The sequence below is a fragment of the Lepidochelys olivacea genome (genome assembly GCF_965140295.1).
Source record: "Lepidochelys olivacea isolate rLepOli2 genome assembly, chromosome: 1".
In the NCBI taxonomy this organism is placed as follows: domain Eukaryota; kingdom Metazoa; phylum Chordata; order Testudines; family Cheloniidae; genus Lepidochelys; species Lepidochelys olivacea.
In genome coordinates this window covers 58,886,250-58,910,368 of record NC_140411.1, presented here as the reverse complement: position 1 = coordinate 58,910,368, position 24,119 = coordinate 58,886,250, and the positions used below count along the sequence as shown (strand labels likewise).

The following is a 24,119-nucleotide window of genomic DNA, read 5'->3' as shown; positions in this document are numbered from 1 at the left end:
TGCAAAGTTCCCCGAATGGAATGGGAAGACAGATCAAACAGGTGACCAGTAACCTGACTGCCACAAACTAGAAGTTTTTTTCCATGAAGTAGTGGAGACGAGGCAAGCATTAACCTGCTTGGAACTTGATAACAGAGATGAGCTCCTGCAATGACTCAAGAATCTGAAAATTAAGCTCCAGAAGGAAATCAAGGAGTCACAGATCACAATGGAACACAGCCACCTGGATGAGAAATTGAGCCTCTAGAAGGTGACAATTTTCTATCTACAGAGGCCCAGAAGGGAGTGGTTGGGCTGTCCCAGCTCCAGTGATGCAAAAACCCATTATATTTTTGAGGGGAAAACTCCCTGGGAGGCTTATTTGGCTCAATCCAACAACATAGTTTATGTGGAAGATGATCAGAAAAGGGGGTCACTAGCAGTCAATTTGGATAGCCCAGCGCTAAGACTTAGAAGGAGGGGGAAAGAAGAGACCCCACCTGAACTGGAAGAGGACCTGCAAGAGGCTTGTGTTCCTGGCATATCCTGGTGCCACTGATGCATAGATTAGCAATGGACCAATTTATACATGCTCAGCTGGACTTGGACTTGCAGATCAAGATCAGTGAAAAGAGGCCAAAGACACATTCTGAGAGGCTGTGGAATTTGCCACAGAACCTAAATCTTTTCTTGCAGCAGTTCATCAGAAGAGGAAGCAGCTGCTAGTGAGGAAGATGGAAACTCACTGTCATAAACCTTGTAAGTATGGCTCTGGATCTAACATGTATGATGAAAGAGGGGATTTTAATCTGGTTCATTACTGTATTGAACAATTAGAACAAATGATAAATTTGGTTTGTAAAACAAAGGAAACTGGCAACAATTCAAAAATTAAAGGAAACAGTTCAGTTAAATGCTGGTACTGTGATAAAACTGGCCACAAAAAGGATTGTTGTAAATTTAAGATGGGCCAGCACAGACTGGCATAAGTGTCTAGTGAAAGCCTTTCTCCTAGTAGGAGAAATGGGGGGACACCAAGATGAAGGGGCAAAGCATGGAGGTACAAGGATCAACCCAAGCACACCCACAATCTGATGGGATGGTGGGAAGGTTCAATAGGAATCTGAGGCTTCAGCTGGCTACATTTGTAGAACAGTACCAAAAGGACTGGGACTAGCATATCTCATTTCTTTTCATGGCTTATAGAACAGCAGTCAAAGAGAGTACAAAATGTACTGCAGCCCTCATGTTTGGACATGAACTAAGGACCGCAGCAAACCTCTTGTGTGGAGTTCCTGAAGAGTAGCAAAGGGTGTTAAACTACGTAGAAACCCTACAATCTAAAAGTGAAAAAGTTCATACCTTTGGAAGGTAGCCTCTGACGAAATGGAAAGGCTGTATGATGTAAGGCCATACGGGGAAATTTTTAAAAGAAGGCACTCTCTCTGGTTCTACAGTCCTAGAAGAAAGAATGGTAGGAGCCCTAAATTGGATGAACCTTGACAAGGACCCTATGCAGTACTGACCCAAATCAATGAAGTGCTGTACAAGAACACAGTTCGGGCCCAGAACTAAACCAAAAGTTATCCATAAAGACTATTTGAGAAGATATCAGGGGGACAGAATTCACTTTGGCTGCCCTCTGAATCTGAGAATGTAGCTGTGGAAGTTGAGTCTTGAAAAGTTGTTACAGAAGTGAATTCATCATTAGAATAAAATGAGCAGGGTCTGCTTCAGCCAGCAAATTCCACAGAAACAGTAGGTGTCCCTCAGAGGCTGACTGAAAAGAAACCCAGGGAGACAAAAGCCCCAAAGAGATTTGGGTGGGAATAAAATTATTTTGGGCTGGTAATGTGAAAAACATCTTGATAGAAAGACACTGTACATGTGTGAATAGTTAACTTGTATCATTTTTAATTTGTTAAATTACTGATTTCTCCTTGGGCTGATTGGTGAGTGTCACCATTTTAGGCCTCATCAGGATGATGTACAAAGCTGAGGTGGGAAGAGATGTTGTGAGCTTGGTGGGTTGAGTTAAAACCCTATTCAGATTGATAGGTGTGCATACATGGCTCCTTGCACTGTGCATACTCACCTGGAGTTCTTGTATGGATGCACTCTCTGTTGCATCGGGATAGAAATTCCAATGGGCAACTCGCCATTATCTGGCACGCTGTCTTTTGGGAAACGGTGATGCTCGATGCTTCAGAGGTAACTGGAAGCAAGGGATTAAGTTCCCATCATGCAACTTTCTCCATCCCATAATGCCATCCACATCCCATAATTTTTGTACCTTTTTTAAAAAAAACCCAAAGCTGCATAGCACTTCTCACTTTCCGCCTTCTCTGACAGAAGCATGGAGCCCTCACAGCTCTGCACTATTGTCATGAGCATTGCAAACACAGGATGAAGAATCCTTCAGTATTTGCAGAGCCGCAGGAAGAACCGCAACAATGGGGGAACATGACGATTTTGTGGAAGACAGATTGCTCTGGGACATAGTGAAAACCAGTTTAAGGTTGTTGTTGACATTCATGGAGCAGATGCAGTGCTGCTTATGGGTCTGAGAAACAAACACTGACTGGTGGGATTGCATCGTAATGCAGGACTGGGATGATGAGAAGTGGCTGCAGAACTTTTGGCTGCTAAAGCGCACACTTCTGGATCTGTGGGCTGAGCTTGCACCAGCCCTTCAGTGCAGGGACACCAGAATGAGAGCTGCACTGACAGTTGAAAAGCAAGTGGCGTTCGCTCTGTGAAAGCTCATCATGCAGGATTGCTACCATACAGTGGGAAATCATTTTGGAGATGGAAAATGCCACTGTGTCATGTAACTGTATAGGACCATTAACTGTCTCATGCTGCATAGGACTGTGACTCTTGGTGATGTGCAGATGAATTTGCAGCAATAGGGTTCCGGAACTGCAGTGGAGCAATAGGTGGCACACATATCCCTATTTTGGCACCCTCCTACCTTGCCAGAGAGTACATCAACAGAAATGGCTACTTTTCTATGGTTACGCAAGCATTGGTGGATCACCAGGGATGCTTCACCGATATCAGTGTTGGCTGGTCAGGGAAGGTGCATGACCTTCTCATCTTTAAGATCACAGGACTGTTCAGAAAGCTACAAGCAGGGATGTTTTTTCCCAACCAGTGGATTACCACTGGCAATGTTGAAATGCCAGTAAAGATCCTAGAGGACCCATCCTATCCCTTTTTCCCCTGGCTCATGAAGCTATACACTAGCCACCTCAACAACGCTAAGGAAAGAGTCAATTACCAGCGTAAGAGGTGCAGAATGACAGTTGAATGTGCTTTTGGTAGATTGAAGGGACGCTGGTGGTGTTTATGCAATAGAGTGGATCTCAGTGAGAAAAATATCCCAACTGCCTGTTGTGTCCTGCATAACATCTGTGATGCAAAGGGGAAAAAGTTGCTGCCAGGAGGGCAGTGGTGGAGTGGCTGTCTACTGAGTTGGAATAGCCAGACACAAGGGCTAGTAGAAGAGCTCAGTGCAGAGCTATGCGGCTGAGGGAAGCCTTGAAAGAGCACTTAACAGTCAGGCACAGGAATGTGGCATGGCGGTCTGTTGTGCTCTACCTGGCCCTGAAGTTTTGGTGGCTATTAGGAATTGGGTGGTGCTTGGTGTACATTTATGAATATAACACTGTCTGTTAATGCACCTATTCTGCAGTGATCACTGTACAATTATAATTAGTATGCTGTTTGTCACTGATTCTGAGTTCTGTCACTCTGTACGAGAACAAGTAGTGGGTGCTTTGAGAAGCAATAGACATTCTGCAGCATGTGTTGTTAAGTAATAAAGATGAATTATTTACCAAAAAATAGATGTTTCTTGCATACCAAAAGTGGTGCAAAAAAACCAATGTGCAATTAAAAAACAAACAAAATAAAAATGTCTGAAATAAATGAACGGAATAGGGGAAATGAACGTTTATGGCCATTTTCATTCATTTTGGCTACACATCAGCAATCATAGCTCTCACCGGTGAGCGTATATGAAGCTTTCGTTCCCCTTATTGTCCCCCAGTGTGTAGAGGTAGGTGTAGGGATGAAGCCCTTGATGCCATGTGGAATGTTAAGGGGTGTGGAGCAGGTGCTAGAATGGAGTTCTCCATTGACTGTAAAGGGAGGCGAGACTGTTACTGTTGCACCTGTAGGTCAGTAAGAGTCTGCAGCATTCGTGTTTGCTGTCAGAGAAGCCACATTTTATCCTGATACATCTTCGATTCCAGGACCTCTCTTCATACTGTCTGCAGCACTGGCTTGCAGGATCTCATGAGAATATATCTGCCTGTGTCCTCTCCTTTCTTCTTATTATGGTTAGGTATTCTGTGAGGGTGGAGGGGGATCCCTCTTGGCCACAGCAGCAGCAGTTACAGATGAAACACCCAGAGGTATTGTATTTAGAGTCACAATGGGAAGTGAAAGTTAAGTTTCAGAACTCTCTTCCCTTGCTCCGCTGAAGTTTTGAACAAGACATGCTTATTGACGCTTCACCCTTAGTGCGCCTCTGCACAGCACTGCCCTCCAGCCTGAGCGATGGTGCTGTGTCGCCCAGTGAGGGCAGGACTGGCAGTGAGGAAGGAATCGTTCTCTTGCATGAAACAATAAAATTTCAGACCATATTTCTATGAGTATGATGCAGGGTAATGGCACCGAGCACTGATGCTACTTTCCATAGGCAGTGGTGATTCTCGCTGATATCTCGCTCCTGAGGGCAACAAAGACACCGAGAGCACAGCTGCTGCTGGTGTCCCTAAGCTATCCAGGCCCATACACTGCTAGCCCTGTTTACTGCAATGGTGCCTGCCAGAGTCATTATGGAGTGGCATGGGGAAGAGTCCTACTATGGAGGAAGAAATAAGGCAGTTATCCCTAGAAGCCTTTGGGAGAGGATTGCAGAGTTCTTCCTTGAAAGTTTCATTGCAACCTCTCAGCAGGATTCAAGGGACATCCCTGTGTACACACACAAACTGCTCTGTATATGCTCCCGCCCTCCCCCCACTAAGTCTGCAGGGGAAGGAAAAGCACATAACAACTCTACCTTGTTTGTTGTACTGCTACCTCTTCTAGTGTAAGTAAATTACTGAAAAGTCAATACCTGTGTCCTGCTACGCTGGGGTCCGGTAGCATCTGCCCATTTAAACATTGCATTGGGACACGCGTTCACATACTTACCTGAGGTTCCTTCCCCGACATCGGGCTCAGCTGCTGGGATTGACTAGACTGCAGTGGAGCCTCAGAAAGATCCTCTCTTGTGGCATAGCTGGACCCCCAGGTTGCATGTCCCCCATCCTCCTTGCTGGGGAAACACAGCAGGGGTCTGTGTCTGGGGCTCCTTGGAGGTATCCAAAGTGCTCTGGGGTGGGGGTGTCTCTGCCAAATATGGCATACAACTCGTTAAAAAGGCAGCTCAGCACCAGATTTACTGTTGGCCTCCCTGGCCTTCTGGTATGCCTGCCACAGATCCTTCCCTTTCACCCAGCACTGCTGCTGAGCCCTGTCGTACCCCTTCACCAGCATCCCCCGCGCAATCTGCTCATAGAGGTCTATATTTTACAATTGCTCCATTGCTGTGGCTGCACAGCCTCGTCTTCCCATGGGCCCAAGAGAGCCAATACCTCCTGTCTACTCCAGGCAGGAGCACATGTGGAGCATGTAGCCGGCGCGGTCAGTTGAGCAGCTGCACACAACAAAGAAGAGCTGCAAGGTGTGCTCACCAAGCTGGGCAATAAAGAAAAGTCATTTAAAAAATACGTAGGGTCTTAAAGGGGGTAGTGACTTCTGGTCTCCGTGAGCCCTGGAGAGTGGAGTTCACAACTGTGACCAGAGTGGTCAGTGTCAGGCATTGTGGGACAGCTGCTGGAGGGCTGTTAAGGGTGGACATAGGTTACGTGGTGTCTACACTTGCACTGCATTGACCACAGTAGGTCAACCATGATTCAGTGCTGTTTGTGGAGATGGTGTTACTGCATCCCCGTAAGGGGGCACTTATGTTGGTAGGACACAAATTTGAGTGTAGACACATGCACAAACAGGTTGATGCAAGATGACTCAGGTCAAGTTAACTTCATAGAGTGTAGACCAACCCTAAGGAACTGCTCCTTTTTTTTTTTCTTGGTTCCTCCTGCATTTAGAGAAGGATTTTGTACATTCCTTGCAGTTAAACAAGATTGCATCAAAGACAATACCAAACTCCATCAATTTCTATTTCCAATGGGAACATCCTCAGGGCCCCAAAATTTTACTAGCCGCTCGGGTCAAAAAAGTGCAATTGTATCATTTGTTTGCCTGAGAACAGCCTCTTTCCCAATGCAATACTGCTGCAACTGATATCAGCAGAGGTGCTTAAGCTGGAGGCCCTCAATTTAAAAGGGGACGGAGGTGGAGTGTTGTCCATGAGGGAGTCTTTGAAACATATTTCTTCCTTCACATTGGTCTTAGATGGTTTGGAGCAATTGACCTGCAAAGAATGCTGAAAGTCTATCTATTTTCATTTGGAGAATGCAGTGAGTCATGTTTCTGGGAAAGGGGAAGTGCTTTTGTTTTTTAGTTGGGGGTGTCTCCGCTGATTTGTGTACATTTGGTTTTATGAAATGTGTTTTTAATTGATGCCATGGGTGCTTTTATATTGCGTTCTAAACCCAAATGAATACTCAACAAGTACTAACCTTGCTTAATTTGTGAGATCTGATGGGATCATACCACAAGATGGTTAGGCTACCGGTCAATGAGGCACTCTTAGACAGTGGAGCACTCTTAGTGAACAATACTTTACCTGCATGAAAGAACATTTTCAAACTTGGGTGACTAAAGTTAAGTGCCTAAATAAATGATACAATTATTTTTAAAAACAGTTCTGAGTGCCCACAACTCCTTTTGAGTCAATGGAAGCTGTGGGTGCTCAGCACCAATGAAAATTTGGTCACTTAATAATATAATATATATATAATATAAAATAATAATTTGGTCACCTAACTTTAGGCTCTCAAGTTTGAAGATTTGGCCCTACTGTATCAAGAATGGACTGATTAGTTCCTCCCAAAAGAATGGTGTATACCAGTAATACCTTCACACATTTCACCACACAGGAGACAATTGATTCTAAAAATAAAGAGGGACTGTATAGCCTCTTTTTCATTTCTCTTTCCAGTTCGTGGGTTTGTTTGTTTTGCTTTTTTTAGTTACTAGGGACATTTACATGAAAACAGGATCTTTGTTTCTCAATACTTCACCTGTTCTTGCTGCTTATTCCTTGCCAGAAATCACTATTCTCTGTTTTCGATGGTGGAATCACTTCCATGGGAGCGAGCATGATATCTAAGAAAGTCTGACACATTTTGGCAGCAAATACAAAGTGGGAGCAGGTGAACTTTCTAGTCCAAAGATCCTGTTTTTATGTAAACGTTATTAAACACTTTACAAACAAACAAAAACAAAAATCTGACACACAAGTAAATTGGTTTCTGTATAGGATTTTTTTCCTGAGTTTTTCAGGAGGTTGCTTGGTTAAAGTTTGAAAGACCACTGTATATGAGCTGGTATATGCTAAATATCTCAGAGTAAATTTACATGCACAAAGTAGTTCTAGTCATGAGTTGTATTAAAATAAACATGGGTTCATTTGTAGATTAACACTGCTTTCTGAACTATTTATAATGACTCTTATTTGAAGTTTTTCTTTTTTTTTTTTTAAATAAACCTTTTACTTCCTTCTGTAAACCCTAGCTTGGGAGGGGTAATTCACTCTGCAATGCAGAGTTAAAAGACTGACGTTTACTTTATAATCAAATTAGGAGGAAGGAAATCCTAGAGGAAATGTACAATGATTTACATGTCTTTTAAGGCAGCTCTAGTGATTAGGCAATATTTTAGATTTCATGGAAATAATGTATATCCAGCTGAAATGTCAGAAAGTCAGGGAAGCTAAAATATACTGTGACTATTATCCAAAGTGTCTGCCTTTATAGTCCTCAGAAATAGAGATCCCAAAATTAAGTGTGAAATGACCTATCTTTTGTCTAAGAATTTTACATTATTACAGAATTGTCTCTTGATTTCTAGATGCAGACAATAAGAGGAACAGGCATGGAATGAAATCTTCCACCTTCACGGAAAAAAGGGTAATTTGAATCCAAGTAGTTTTATTTGAAACCCAAACCACCACTGTATCTAAAGACATGGAGGAGTCCACTTTGTGCTGTTACAAGTTTAGCTAGACTTCTGCAAGAGATTGTGTTAGCATATTCCAAAAATGGGAAGTCAGGCAACGACTTGTGCTTTGTGCACAGGAGCAGCCGCATTTCCTATGCAGCGGCTTCTCATTCCTTACTTCAGTCTTATCATTCCATTGAAGCAATACATTTCACATTCACAGGCTCCCAGTGTCATCTGGTGCAACTGCACTGGAATCGTGGCCACTTAAACCAAGGGTGATTTTGGCCCCGTGACTGTGATCTTGACTTATACAGAAAGTTTTTTTTCTCCTGAGTTGTATTTCTTCTGTAAAGTACCAGGACGCACGAGAACACACGAGATGCCATCACACCATCAGCTGATATGACAGTTGGCCATACCAGAGCATTAGGATTCTGAGGCATAGGGGAAAAGTGATTTTTCCTTAAACACAGAGGTCTTGCGTGGCCGAATAGTGCATTACCACCATGGCAGCATCGGGCGCAGTTACATCTCTTTATTTGTAATAAGTCGCATTGATTTCAACTAGCACTGCTTCCTTTGAGAAACTACAACTATATGTGCAGATTTTAAGTCTTAACATGAAGGTTCTCTCACAGTCTTGGACTTGAGACTGCTTCTGGACTCTCATGAAGGCCATAGGCCAAAACATGCCTGCGTTTTTTGTACCTCTTGTGAAGCAGACTTCTAACTCCAGTTTATTTAGACTCTCAAGGTGATATTCTGGCTCCATTAAAGTCCACATCAGAACTCCTATTGACTTCAGGGGGGCCAAGATTCCACCTGAGTGCACTACCAATATACCTATAGATGGACTATGGGTAAAAAAAAAAGGCTAAAGGGAGCGCCCAGCACCCCGAGTGGCGCCGAAGGTTGTGAAGATATTTAAAGGGACAGGCCGTGCAGACTCATGTCTTGATACATGCTAAACATGAAGAATCCGGTGCTGGCACAGGACTCTCATTGGCTGCAGTGCAGCTGCCACACAGATCAGCAGCGTTCAGGACAAAGTCATAGCTCCCTCTTCTGGCTCTCAGCCGAAGAGCAGCAGGCGGCCGTCTAGAGAGCAGGATGCTCTGTGCATGGTGACATCCCCTCTAGCAGACAGGAGGAGAGTTACTAACAGTTTCCAGAGGAAGCCATATCAAGCTTTCCTCAGCAGACGAATAGTTGCTACAACCCCCAAGATCTTGAGGTTAAAGGCAGACCAAAAGAGGGAGAATCCACAGCTTTCCAAGTACTACTTTGATTGGTAGATAAGCCTACTGGGACAAATTAATCTCTGTCCGTAAATCCACTTAAACTGGAAAATTCCTTACCCATAATTTGCCTTCTGCTAGCAAGTCTCCCACAATTCTGGATGCCTGGGCTGCTCCCTTCCTCTGTAGCTATCAGAGACAGATCAAAGTTTTGGAACCATGTGCTTTGGTCACACTCCCTCTGCTCATACTTGCTGGCAAATGAGTTATTCCAAAGCTGTCCCACTCAGCATCTGATCTTTTGGCTCATAAGCCATTCAGGGTGGGTAGAATTGTGAAAGACACTGCTCGCAGAAATGGAAGGATCAATAAGACATTTTCCGCTCTTCAGCCCACAATTCTGGATGTCTGAGAAGCAGCAAGCAGTGAACAGATGTCAGGAGGGTTCTAGAAAAGGTCAGAAAGAAGAAAGGAAAGAAAGGTATCCCTCCTCGTTCATCAGATTTGCGGAAAGGATTAAATTTCTGGGCCACTGCTGGCAGAACCTTCCTGCCAAAGAAAGCCTCTGCAGATGTCAGGATGGCCAGCTGATAGGGCTTGATAAAGGTAGTAGCTGTTGAGCAGGTGGCTGCCTCGCAAATAGCCAGTGTGGATGTATTTTCTCTTTCTGCCCACGCAGAAATCTCATGAAGTGTGCCCTGATCCCTTCCAAGACCGGAATTCTGATGCCTTTTTAGCCTCCAAAATGCATAGCATAATCCATCTAGCAATGGCTGAATTGGAAGCTCTTCCCATTTCGGATGGGAAGATATGAATAGGGAGTCTGATCTTCTTGTGTAGTCTACTACTACTCTTAGATCCACCAGGTTTATTCTTTCCTCCAGGCTCCAGATGCCTTGAGCTGTTTGGGTTCCAAGGTGTGCTTCCCAGCACTCCAGGCTGGTGTCAGCTGTGAGGACCAGAAGATCTGGAAGGGGTATGGGCATACCTTTGCGGACATTGCCCTGGGCTGACCACAGTTTTCAGGAGCTGAGCACCAGCGTCAGGATCTTTACTTGATCCTTCCAGTGTTCTGGGGAATGGGCGCACATCTTTAAGATGAAGCTATGAAGGTGCCTGCTGTGTGATTGTTCCCATGTAGTGACCTCTGTGCATGACACTAGGAGGCCTCACAGTTGAAGACCCAGTGCTCTGGTGGGCCTCTTGCAGCTCCAGAACAATGTGGAAAGCACTGTTTCTAGTGATGGGTAGATCTTTGTTATTAAAATCTCTATGTACGTTCCCAGGTGACTTATTTTGGTGGACAGAGTCAAGGAGCTTTTCTTGACATTGATAACAAAGCCGTGTACTTGCAGGGGATTCAGCATCAGGGATGTGGCTCTGTTGCCAGGGATGGAGCTTTGCTAAAGATGTGGTCCAGGAGAGGATACGTGTAGACACTCTGTGACTTGAGTCTGACTACAATTGCCACCACCATCTTTGTAAGGACCCTGGGGGTCGAAGACAGGCCGAACGGGAATGGCCAGTATTGATAATGCTACCTGCCGTAAGCAAACCTTAGAAATCTGTGGTGGCACAGTCTGATAGGAATATGGAGGTATGCATCCACCAGATCCACTGAAGTCAGAAGATCTCTCTGGAACAGGGATGACACAGTAGAGGCCAGGGTCTCCATCCAAAACTTCATTTTCTTCATCCACTTGTTGAGCCTTTGGAGGTTGAGAATGGCTTGGATTGCCCCTGTGCGCTGTCGAACAATGAAGATGGAATAATAGAACCCTGAGAATCTTTCTTCTGAGGGGATGCTCTCTATCATGCCCATATCTAAAAGATGAGATATCTCATTCTGGATCAGACTGTGCTTTCTAGGGTTGTTGGAGTTGGGGGACTGGATGGGGAAGAGATGAGGTAGAGCCCATAGCTCGAGGGTGTATCCCTAACTCACTTGTCTGTGATTGATACAACCCATTCCTCCAGGAAATGGGAAATTCTACCCCCTAGTTTCAGCTCTGGGCAGAGGCCTATGCAGTTTTTACCATAAAGCAGCTTTGGGAGGGGTGGGATTCCTTCTGAACTTTCACCTCAAACCTCGGTTCTGTGGCTTACCTTTGGAGAACCTGCTTTCCCTTTGTTGGTATTTCTTTGAGGATGAAGGCTAAAAGGAGCACCTCTGTCTGAGGGCCAGTCTGTACTCTCTCCTGAAGCCATTATGTGGCATCAGAAGAGACTGTTTGGATTTTGCTATGCTGTCTGCCACTACTTCATCTAGCTTTTCCCAAAAAAGAAGGAAGTCTGTAAACTTGGCAGGTTATAGAAACGTGGCTTTGAGCGGGTATCCACCTTCCAGGGTCAGAGCCATAGGTGGCAACTGGTTACCGAGCATGGCTCTGGCTGAGAATCTCACTGCATCCATAGAGGCGTCATCTACGAATGCTGTTGCTGGGAAAACTCTTTAAAATAGAGCCAAAGTCAGGGTGATCTCTACGCTTAAAGGTCCTGAGATCTTCCAACCAGGAAAGAGATGTCCTTGCAAGGCAGGTGGCTGGTAGGGAAGCCTTGAGGGGGCTGAGGAGGCCTCAAAGACTTTTTTTGAGAGTGGCCTCCATCTTTCTATCTGTGGGGTTCTTACGATCAGACTCCCCTTCTGAGGGGGTAACCATATCTCTTACTTGGGATGCTACAGAGGGGTCAACCTTTGGTATTTCTGAATAGGGTCTTTGGTTCCTGAATCGTACAGAACCCAAGGTCATTTTTGTTAATGTGAATGCCCTCATTGGGCTTATCCCATTCTTCCCTGATCACTTCCTCAAAGGAGGAGTGTAGGGGAATTGCAGCTCCAGGAATGATTTTGAGGGGAGAAATGTATTCTGAGGCTTACTTGTGGGAGTCTGTTTGGGTTGAATCTGAATAATGGAGACAACTTTGCTGCATATGGGCTCAAATTTTGCGGGGGGGTGGGGCGGGAATCTTTGCTTTCCCTGGTCCCATTTGGTGTCAGAGTCCAACAATTCACCATCCTCAGCGAAGGAGGAAGATGAGTCAGGGTTTGTAACTCCTGGATCTTTTGTGCTTTTTCTTCCTCTCTTTTCCTTTCTTTGATTTCTTAACTTTTTTTGCACACTTTGAGAGCATATGAGCTCTTTGAGGCTTTTGCTAATCCTTTTGTGGCTAGCCTTCCTAAGGGGCTGAAGCCCTCTCAAGAGAACTCTCTTTGAGTCCTCCCACGATGGGTCCGATTCCCCTAAGGAGGGGAGGAGAGGATACAATGCCAGAGCCCTACGAGTTGAATTAGGAAAGAGGATTGCTGTTTATGAGCCCTGCTTCTTTTCCCTGGGCACTCAGGACCCACTTTAAGAATTGTGAGCAGGGGGGGCAGAATTTGTGGCCCCACAAATCTCCTCTCTGGTTTTCAGGGGCCCCTTGGGACTCACCCCTGAATTGGCTGGCTGGGGTCCTCCTCCTCTTTAGAGCCTCTCATTGCTCTGCCCAGAGATTCCTGCTCCATTTTCCCCACACTGGCATTTCAGCTGCTCCGGTGCATGGGGTACCCTGCATACCTGTCTGACTCATAACCCGGGGACTTGATGGACTTAGGAACAGAAGGCTGGGTACAACTCATCATTGGCCAAGCCCAGGAAGGCTGCCTCACAGATGGAGCATCATTTAGATTTTATTTGGTGCTTTTTAGGCTGCTTTACCATGCCTGAGAGGAGCAAAGGAGCCAGCAGGGAGGTACCACAGAGGAGGCTCAGGGTGGGTTATGTCACCCAACTGTGAACAGGCCCAGGGAGGAGGGAAAGGCTAGAGAGGGAGAACAGTGCTCACCACTGCCCTAAAAATAACCAAACAGAACCCTGGAAAGAAGAAAATAGGCAGGAGCAATAGAAGCACCATCCACAAACTGCCGTGGAGGCAGACAATATGGCGGCAAGCAGGAATGGAGGGGGCATGGCCAGTGCACGCCGCACCAAGACTTTTATCCACCGCCATGAGCTGCACAGAGGAGGGCAGCAGTCCAGCCACTCAGAAATGTAGGGGACTCTGGACTACGAAACAGTGGAATTACTCCAAGGATGAATTTGGCCCAGTATGCATGCAGTGCTGCTTCCGCAGTTCCCCCGTGTTACAGTACTTCAGAAATGAATGCAGACAGGAGATAAGGCGCAGAAGGGCTCCATATGCATTTAGTTAATTCAGCGTAACTAACTTGTCACAGGACTAACCAGAAACACCTCCATCATCTGGAATAGTCCAAAGTGTAAATTTTTTTCCAACAGCTTCATGCCTTTCTAACACCTTATCCACTTCTATGGATTTGTGGATTAAATGTTAGAATGGTACCTCTATTATACCAGCACTGCACGTTATAAATTCAGTTACAGATCCTATCGGTATGGGTTTATTTTGGTTATTCACAGAGAACAGAACACTAAAAATAGAAAAGGGTGGTGTTCAATTTAGAGGGTTTTTTTTTTTTAGTCAGATTATTTTTGTTGTCCTTCTTTAGTTGTTTACTTTTTAATTGACTGTAAACAAACAGAATAAATGACTTTGGAAAAACTGGGTATAACCATTTTAATACTGGCCGTTTTTCTCTCTCAGGCTTTGTGTACACTAGCACTTTTGTTGGCAAACCTTTTGTCGGCCAGGGGTGTGGAAAAAAAAACAACCACCTCTGACCAACGTAAGTTTCACCAACAAAAGTGCCGGTGTGGAGGTGCTCCTGCCAGCATGGCTGCCGCTGCTTGTTGGGGGTGGTTTTGGGCACGTGCTCGCCCGCCGGCGTAGAGCAGCTACAGAGACGACCTTACAGCGGCGCAGCTGCGCCACTGCAAGGCCGGTAGTGTAGACATAGCCTTAGTAAATGTAGAAATCGTTTTTTTCTTTCCTCTAAGCAGTTGGTACAGTGTTTCGTTTTGTTTTCAACAGAGCACGGAAGAGACAGCAGCAGAAAATAGTTTACGACTTTTAAGGAAAAAACATAACAAACACAAAGGTTTGACAAATAATTAATATTATGATGACGATGCGATAATAAATTGTACTGAAATGGCCAGTCTGAGGTCAGGTCACCACCTAGCAGCTGACTCACAACTATACGTTTCCTTTTTTTCCTCAGTTAGCCAATTCTCTGCACGCTGGAAAGGGAGCGGGGTTCCAATTTGCAGAACAGCTGTGTGATTGCAAAATAATTGTGCAGGAAGCAAATCCCACTGCTTTGGCTGAGGGCCATTAATATATCCAAGAAGAGTCAATTATTCCCCAGCGGTTATATAATCCCTTGACCCTGAATGGCTGCTGGTCTCAGAACTCCTCAGCCATAGGCCCACAGCAAACATGGATGCCTCAGCTTCTGCCCCCTCCCGTCCCTCCAGCTGTGAAATGAGATTACATTTAAAAAGGAAAATTACTCTTAGCTGGAAAACTAACATTAGCCTCCTTCAAAGGGCAAGGAGGAATAGGCGGCAGAGTTATTGAGAAGGCTGGTGTGACATGGGTTAGTGGGGCCAGAAGTTGAGGTAACCATTGTAGGGGCTGTTCATAAGTTATATAACACATGGGGGGGGGGGATGTTAGATGCTTAATTCTTCATTTGTTAGAGTGTTACAAAGGGGTAGGGGGGTCTTGAAAGTCACCAAAATGTGTTACCTAATTTATGAACATCCCCTTAGTTGTGGCTAGCAAGATGAGGAGACGAGGCCAGTAGCCAGTTAAAAGTACAGGTGAGAAGATGTCAAGCCCATTTCAGTACAAAAACTATTCAAAGATGTTTCCAGTTACTGCTGGTTGGTAACCAGCCCCTCAAATGTTTTAGGCCACCATGCAGTTATTATAAAATGCATTGTAATGTGTGTGTTTTATTTAGATTTAGCTGTTGTAATTGCATTTTTTATAGTAAAGCAAGTTGTCGAGCAGCCTGCTTAGTAGATAGCATTCCTTTCCAATGTCTTATACTGCACAAAAAGCATTGTTGTAATTACCCATTGGGATTACTCTTCCAAATAATGAGAGAGTTTGTATTAAAGAGGCAAAAGTGGCATTTACCTGCTGTGTATGGTGGCTAAATTCAGTGTGCTTGAAATACATTACCATGTATTTTTTTTAAAAATGATACTACTCTGTGTTACAGCTACAACTGTACTTCAACAAGCAAAAGACCCTCATAGAAAATGCTGGAACATTTTATTTGTATATTATAGGATATCTGGTATAAGCAGAACTGTACTTTCATTCTCTCACTCTCCCACCAATAACAAAATTATATATAAATTAGTTTTTTAACTCTGACACTTGCTCCTGTAATTTATTCTTCACCTGAAGTCTTAATCCTTAGACCTGCATCCTCATAATCCTCTTCACAATAAGTAACTGATGTCAAAACTTAAGATCATGAAGTGGGGAAAAAAAACTGCAGGCGCAACTAATCCTGTAAAACAGCCTGCTTTCATGAAAATGTCCTGCGAAAGAAACAAACACAGAGCAAATAGTAATTTTTTGGTTTTGGTGTGTTCCCCAAAGTCGCCCATGTGTGCTCAGCAGCTCTTTTAATTGAGGACCCATGCTTTAATAATGGGATTTGTTATACGTTCTTCTGAGATCTTTACTCAAACCCTTCAAATAAAGACAATTTATCTTTTTTTCAAAACAAAGGGCGTTCACACTTTGATACAAAGTGTACACATGTCCCTCCTTTCAAACAGCCCATTTATTTTAGCATAATTAATGACAGTCCTGAGACAGACTAGTTAAAAAACGGGTACATATATTTTCCTAGTTTTCCAACAGCCGCAAAGTTGCCATATAAAGTGGACCGGCAATAAGGCAAGTTAATTGCTGTGTCATTTGGAAGATCCATGTTCAAGAATGGATGCTACTCTTCAGCCAAATCCTGTTCAAAGTGTTCCTTATTAGAACTGTTTCTCCCCCTTCCTGATCAAGCCATGCAGCAGCACTGAGAGAGGATGTAGTGAAAGCTATCTGATTTACCAGACTGAGAGATGCATGGAGGAATATGAATCTAATGAAGGATTGTGGTGACACACTTTGCCTGCCTGGAATTGAGAGGGTTTTATTCCTGGCACTGCGCCTATTGGCTTTTGACTCTTTCGTGCCTCGTCTGAAAGGGTTGAGGAGGTAGAATTAGAACAGCAAGAGAATCTGCTTGAATAGCCATTAGTTTAGCCATGTTCAGTTGCATCCAGGAGAGGGCGAATAGGAGCTGCTACAATTAGGGCAGAGGGCTTTGAGATACAATGAACTACAGTAACTGTGCTGAGACACAATTTCAGTAAAAGTGTGTGTTCTATATTTTAACAGCAAGAATAGACTTTCTTAGGAAGTGCAAGCAGGCTGGACTTCTGGATGGTATATTTAAAGAAATGCTAGACACACTTCACCTTGCAAAGGAAAAACTGATGGATGACAACACTTCAGAAACAGGTACTGTGAACACATAGGAACTGTGCTTTGGACAGATGCTGAGCTCAGCCATTTAATTCTTCTTAATTAATTAGCCTCTTACAGTTTGTATGGGAACTTCCACCTTCTCTGTGTGTGTGTGTGTATATATATATATAAAATCTCTTCTTACTATATGTTCCAGTCTATGCATGTGATGAAGTGGCCTGTAGCCCACGAAAGCTTATGCTCTAATAAATTTGTTAGTCTCGAAGGTGCCACAAGTCCTCCTGTTCTTTTTATTTAATTCTTGGTACCTTTAACTCGGGATCATGTTCACCGTTTTAGAGCCCTAAACGGTTTGGTTAGCTTCCTCTGCTATACTACTTCAGTAGGGTGTTAGTGGCATGGGGGCAAGGAGCTGCCAACAAGTCGTTCTCTGTGAAAGCGCCTCAAGTCTGGAATTTGTTAAACAAGCTCCTTCCCCCAAGATACACACATAGCTTAGTCTGCCAGATCCCAGGGACACTGCAAGCTGTACCAAGCATTTTAAGAAAAGGGTGTTTGAAGGGTTGTGAAGATTTTATCTGGACTGGGGTTGTGTTTTATTTCATCACAGAGGGATGAGCAATCTCTGTTAAAGATAGTTACAGTATATGAAAAAAATTGCATATGAATGCATTAAGTCTTGTAATAGATTATTTAGATTAACATTAATTTAAAATATATTGGAGGTTCTGATATAGCTACAGTACTTGTACAAAACACTGCTCTTGAAGCAGTCAACTCACCTTAATAATCTTATGGACAAAGCAACATTAAAGAGAATTTCAAATTTCACTCTGTGGGATTAGCCTTCTCAGTTTTCAAAATAGTCTACTGATATATCCTTTGGGAATGAACAATATTAATGTAGTCGACACCGTTAAGGAAAGAGAAATAACCCAATTAACTAAATCTCCCTCATAAGAGAAGTTTTTGCATAGCAAAAGTTGCCAGAAGTAATAAAAAAAATACTTATTCACATTTTTAGAATCTCACAGCACCTTATAAACATGAAGTAAGTAATCCTCTGAACATCCATGTGAGGTGTGTAAGCATTATCTGTGTTTTACTGATGGAAAACCTGGCACTAAAGCTTAATTTAAATATATTATGTTAATAAACACTATTTAAGGATGCTACAAAGTCACTTCATGCATTTAGAAATGTAAACAATTTATTAGCCTCTTCGACTGGGCACTTTCATGTCATGTGATTTGCAAATAGCAATTAAATTGGCATCCAGCCACTTCTATCATCTGGCACATGGTCCCAGAGGTATTGCAATAAACTAGATTTTAAAACTTATTAAATACATTTACATGAACTTGGTTACCAGACAAACAGCTCCTATTTAAATGGGGTGCAGACTGTAGGTTAAATGTAATGAGAATCCCATTTATATCTTATTTTCCATAGGAAATTAGGGAAGCAAAATTGTGAAATTGACACTTCTTCCTTGGTATAAAATAGCAGAAGGGAGATTAGTATTTTTCCCAGCATTCTAGCTTTCTGATCTTAAAAGCCTCATAACTAAAACAACTGGTGAAGTTTACAGATTGGTAGTTACCATTGTGCAATTTTTAAGTTCTGTGTTAACATGAAACAGTAAATCAACTTTTTTTTCCAACCCCTAGAATACGAGGAAACAGTAATATCACTTTTTGACTGTAGCCTGTTTGAAAATATACTTACAAATGTTCATTCAGGTATGTAAATATATATGCTACTATATAAAGTAACCCTCCCCCAAAGAAATAGTTATTAGAATTAAGGTTATTCCTATGATGATTATGGTATAGTATCAGTTTAAAATCAAAGCTTTCTTAATGCTGTATAAACACCCAGGTGAAATCATTGGCATCACTATCCTTAGAAACATAATATTGCACAGGTTTGTCTGTCTGATTTGAAGCAGGACAAGAGGGTTTTCTCTGGTTTTAACTATTTGAGTATCAAGAACCACATATGACTTCTTGATCAGTGGACCCTGCCTCTGCCTGATATCACAGGATTTCCCAATGCATTGTTTCTCCTCCTATGTGTCTCCAAGGCCCCCACTCAGCCAATCGTTTTAGACGGAAGTCATGTCTTTCAGGCTGACAGTTTAAACAGGCCCTTCTCCTTCCCTGATTGTAATAGGTAATTCAGGGAGCTCCACCCACTTTAAATGGTACTTATTTAGAAGTCGTGCTAACAATAAGATGCTTTGAAAGATATCTAAAAAGCAGAGGGAAAGGAATGAAAATGGGGGAAATTAAGAGGAAGATAGTTGAGAAGGTGGCTGAAGTGTATTGGAAGAACTATGCTCCCCTTCTGCTCTGTATTTGTTAATGCGTTTACAGGAACAACCAGTTTTGAAAACAGCATATCAAGGAGAAGGGAGAAAATACACTATTGCGTATTTTGGGCCAAATTTTTCAAAGAAGTCTCTGCTCAGTCTCTGTGCATGCACAACTTTGCAAATGCCTACCTGAAAACTTTTCTGAGCATGGATACCAGTGTGCTTTGATAACAAGATGATAGATGCTTTGGAAATTAGAGCTGGAGCATGTGCATCCAAATGAAGGCTGCTCTGAAAATTTGGCCCTTTCCCCGCTCTTCCTTCAGTGTTGACTGTATGGCATTCTGAAACAGCATGGAAGTCATGAGAATATACAAGCTAAATCTGACTGCACAAAAAGGAGTATTTTTCAGTCATAGCTGGGACCTAGGGCAGCAGCCAAGTCGCTCTTAAATAATCTGATGGCCTGATTTGCAGAAGGGCTGAGTATCTATAAATCCCACTGAGGTAAATGGAAACTGGAAGTGTCATATATATTAGGCTACCACTGAATATAAATACAAATGTTGTGCCTTTAAAAAAAAAAAAAGTGTTTAGGACTTTTAAATTAACCAGGTATCTTTACCCATAACTAATTGGTCAGACAGTCATTCAAAACCAGCTGCTGTAAGCATTTTTTCCCCAATTGAGCTAAATAACTTCCCCGTTTTTGAGGTATGAAAGCATAAGAAAACACTCTACCTCTCTCTTAAAATTGAAATTATTGTGTGTGACATAAGTGACTTGGTTGAAGCTAGGAACTTCAAGTTTATCTTTTTGTAGATCTCATTGATGGGGTGGGGGGAATCAATTCAAGTTCTGAACAAAATCTGGTCAGTAACTTCAAGGTTGTGAACACTTAACCATGGCACTTTGCATGTTCCATAAGATCTTTTCTGTTCATTATTAATGCAGGGCACTTCCATTAGAGACTCATTCTTTAACAATTTCCTTACATGCATGAAAGACTATGCAGTCTTGACTCATTTATTACCAATAAAGATCAATATGAATCTGAGTGCACTGTGATTTAATTGCTCTATTTGCTTCCCTTTTAAAGTCAAGGAAATGTAAATGCAAAAGATAACATAACAGCAGTGTCACGTGAAAAATGAAGTTAAATTCCAGACATTTTAAAAGTTGAATTTGCAATTGTACTTTTCACCTTGTACATGTGCCTTTGAAAAAGGTGTATTTTTAATGATGCATTGGCCTTTATACAATAGAGGTGTCAGTTGTACTGTGTGGTACAGATATATTTGCTAACTTCAAACATTCAAAGTTACTGAACTGACTTTCTTCAAACCTGTCAGTTTTTTAAAACCTCAGATCTACAAAACAATCCAAGTTTTAAAGGAAGCTGTTTTAAGCATTTAACATATTTAAAGATGGCATGTATGACCTCAGCAGTTGAGTCCCTAACAAATGGATCCTGAAAATAGAACAATTATTCTCATGTACAGTGTTAGCAACTTGAAATGTTCAAAACCTAAAAAACACAATATTTTTAAACCTGGCTTGATTTAAGTCTCTCAGTATGTTATTATAATTTCAGATAGGACAGAATAATTTCTGATGGAACATATGCACAAAGTATTCTTCCCCCCCCCTTCTAGAACTCCAGTGCTTAAACTAATTTTGCTCAAATGAAGTAAAATTTCACCTTTTAGTAGAGACCAAGCATAGTAGTAGTTAGCCTAAAAAATTTTAGTTGAGAAAGGTATGGGGGTTTAATGTGAAGTCACAACTCTTACTCTAGCAATAGAGTGATACCTGTGGCTTTACTAATTTGAATGTGCATATATTTATGTTCTTTACTGTGAAAAAAAATATATTTTTTTTCCTTATTATAGGAACAGAGGAAAAACTTCAGGAGCTTCTGGAAACCCGGAAAAGACTGGATACTCAGATTGAGCTCCTGCAAGATTTAAAAGTAATTCCTTTCCAGGAAAATATAGCTAGTGCATCTAGTTCAGTGTCTGAATAACTAATACTTCTCTTGATATCAACTTCCATATTAAAGATTTTCTACTGACAGAAACTGCATCTGGTCAGTGTATAAAAGTGACTTTCAAAGATAGGGGCGCACAGAAAAACAATTGGGTGTTTTACTACTATTTTATACCTCACTTTTGCAATAACTTCATTTGTCCTTTTCCTTTTTAATTTTTACTGTGGCTCAAGGAGTGATAAACACTTAAATTTAAATACCTTCCATACAAGCTTTTTTTAAAATACTCCACAAGCCACTTTTTAAAATCACTTCAGTTGCGGCAGCCCCCTATCACGTGATGTGTCTGTGATTCAATGTCTGCTTATCATAGCAGACAAAATCATTATTAAAAATTGTTAAGGCTTTCCAAAGAGGAATTTAACAAGACTTGCACTTGAAGAAGCCTTCTGAGTTCAAAGAAGCAGACTTTTTTTTTTAATTAAGTTTTCTCAGTTTACGGTGTGTTAATGTTTAAGTAGTTCTGTTTTAACTGCAATGGTGAGAGGTGGTGCCCATTAGTTGCTTGCAAACACCTGAGGCTGGCTGGTGATCATCCTCTGAAAAATCATTCTGTGTAAAATAGTTAGGGAGTCAAATACTGCAGTAAGAACATTTATGGCTTCCATGTGTTATTTTGTCTTATTATATTAAAATTGTTTGAATACAGAAAAGCAGTACATTTAGTTACAAAATTGCAAGTTAATGAAAAACTTGACAATAAAATGTTTTTGTAAAGAAAGTTGTATATTGAAGAAAACTAGTGACAAAATCAGTTTATGCACCAAAATACTGTTGTATACGGTACAGCCTTGTAGGTTCTCACTGCTAATCCACAGCCTTGCTGATTCTCACAAAACCCCTGGTTTCATCATACTTCATAGCTCAGCTCTAACGGAAGAGACAGTACAATAGGAGATTCATATGAAGATTTAATTATTCTTAAATACCCTAAAGAACCTTTGTAGCTGTACTATGAAATAAATGAAATTAAACTACACTTAAGAAACTAAGTATATTTTAGTGCATTTTACACTTCACTTACTACTTTACAAAGTTAATAACGCACTCTGTCATTAGTGTAAATTAATAGTTCCATTGCATAGCTCTACTGGTTGCCTGTAGACAGCCAAAATATGCTACAGGAGTCCTGAATTGAAGGATTGATAGATTTAGTGTATTTAGGTGGATATATTTGAAGATGTTACCTCCAAGGACAAAAGCAAGTTACCAGCATTCCAACAAGTCTTTCATCTCTCCCTTCTGTGGAAAAGCTGCTAGACAGAGAAGCGCTAGAATATTAGTATGTCAGGCAAATGTACATAACACCCTGTGCATGTTCATAGTTCTAATTTTACTTGTGCTAGGTTTGAATTTAGGGTGGGGTTTTCAAAGATTCCTAATGGGTGGGATCCCAAATCCCATTAATTTTCAAATGTGGGTTGGGCACCTAATGCCCTTAAGTTTCTTTAGAAATGGCAGTCTTGCTCTCCTGTTGCAGTGGTCGGCTTTCAAATCTATATCCGACGGTTATGTCAACACTGGAGGTGTAATTGCCAGCTCGAGCAGACATGCACACTAGCTTTGATCAAATTAGCTAAAAAATAGCAGTGTAGCCGTGGCGACACTGGCAGCAGGCAGGCTCATCACCTAGGTACCCCGGGTCTTGGGTGGGATTGTTTCCAGCAGTTTCCCTGTGCTGCTGCAGCTAGCTAGGGCAATGCTAGCACATATAAATTTGCATGAGCTAGAAATGACACATCCAGCTCCAGTATAGATATACGCACAGTAGCAAGAACTTGGGTAATGATACTGAGCAATATTTTCAAAATTGCCCAAGTGGTTAAGAGTATAAGGCTATTGAACTTCAGGAAAACTTAGGCTCCTTAGCAACTGTGGAAAACAGAATTTTATCCAGTGTGACTCTCACCCCGGCCAACTCTTGTCTTCTCAGTTTCCCCACTTGTGTTCACTCACCACAGCCTAACAGCAACTCAGTCCACAGGGACAGGATGCCTTGTCTAGGCCTCTTAACCCAGGTGGAGGAGAGAGGGCCACAGGAGACGGTATGGTATGGTCCAGAAACTCTGCTTTTCAGTGCCTCTCCTTAGAGGTTCCTGGGTTTTATTTTCTTTGGAGACACCTCTGAAATTACCCATACAAACAAATTTTAACAAAGCCAAGATTTTAAAAAGTAGTATTAAAACAAAAGAAACTGTTTGCTTAACATCTAGATTTACGCTTAGCTGAATATCAATATCCTCAATAAAATTGTTCCCAGTTTAGAGTGGGGGAATGTGACTTTTACAACCCCTATTTCTGACCATTCTGGTCTGTCTGCCTGTCAGTGATAGTTGCTGTCCAGATAGCAGCCACCCTTGTGCTGTCCCTAGGACTTGCTTTTCCAGTCCCTATCACGGGGTCAGCTTGTATGTTCAGCCTCTCCCTGAGTGTCCCTCATGTGTCCGTATGCAGCAAGGCAAGGCTTGGCTTTATTAACTTTGGTCAGGAATACCATTTGGGTGGCAGAAAACCCATGAACAATGATTAATGGCGGCCTTTCAAAGGCTTAATTAATTACCCCGCTGCCGGAGCCTTTTGCTGCAGTGGGAATGGCTCCAGTAGCAAGACACTATACTGCTAAAAGTAGCACTGTAGATGGGGGAAGCACTGCTGGGCAGAGAGAGCCATGTAGGGTTTATACCCTAAGGTTCAGGTGTGTAGGGTACTCTACTCACCTAAGCTGTGCCTCGCTATCTACACTGCTATTTATACCTAGGGCCCTACCATATTCACAGCCGTGAAAAACATCTCACCGACTGTGAAATCTGGTCTCCCCCCTTGAAATCTGGCCTTTGTGTGTTTTTACCCTATACTACACAGATTTCACGGGAGAGGCCAGGATTTCTCAAATTGGGGGTCCTGACCCAAAAGGGAGTTGCCTTCAGAGCTGGGCTGCTGGAGA

General features: G+C 42.4%; 1 protein-coding gene across 2 annotated transcripts in view; it reads left to right on the top strand.

Annotated features, from left to right (window-relative positions):
* PHF11 (PHD finger protein 11) overlaps nucleotides 1-22,151 on the top strand; it is a 41,342-nt gene extending 19,191 nt beyond the window's left edge. The window contains exons 6-10 of one of the 2 annotated variants that reach the window (XM_084650192.1): nucleotides 8,071-8,129; nucleotides 14,331-14,397; nucleotides 16,719-16,841; nucleotides 18,479-18,550; nucleotides 21,018-22,151. In XM_084650192.1, the coding sequence (XP_084506318.1) occupies nucleotides 8,071-8,129; nucleotides 14,331-14,397; nucleotides 16,719-16,841; nucleotides 18,479-18,550; nucleotides 21,018-21,151 (455 nt within the window). In that variant the 3' untranslated portion in view covers nucleotides 21,152-22,151. The remainder of the gene's footprint in view (nucleotides 1-8,070; nucleotides 8,130-14,330; nucleotides 14,398-16,718; nucleotides 16,842-18,478; nucleotides 18,551-21,017) is intronic. The other variant, XM_084650191.1, reaches the window with a different exon arrangement.
* Nucleotides 22,152-24,119: the final 1,968 nt, after the last annotated feature.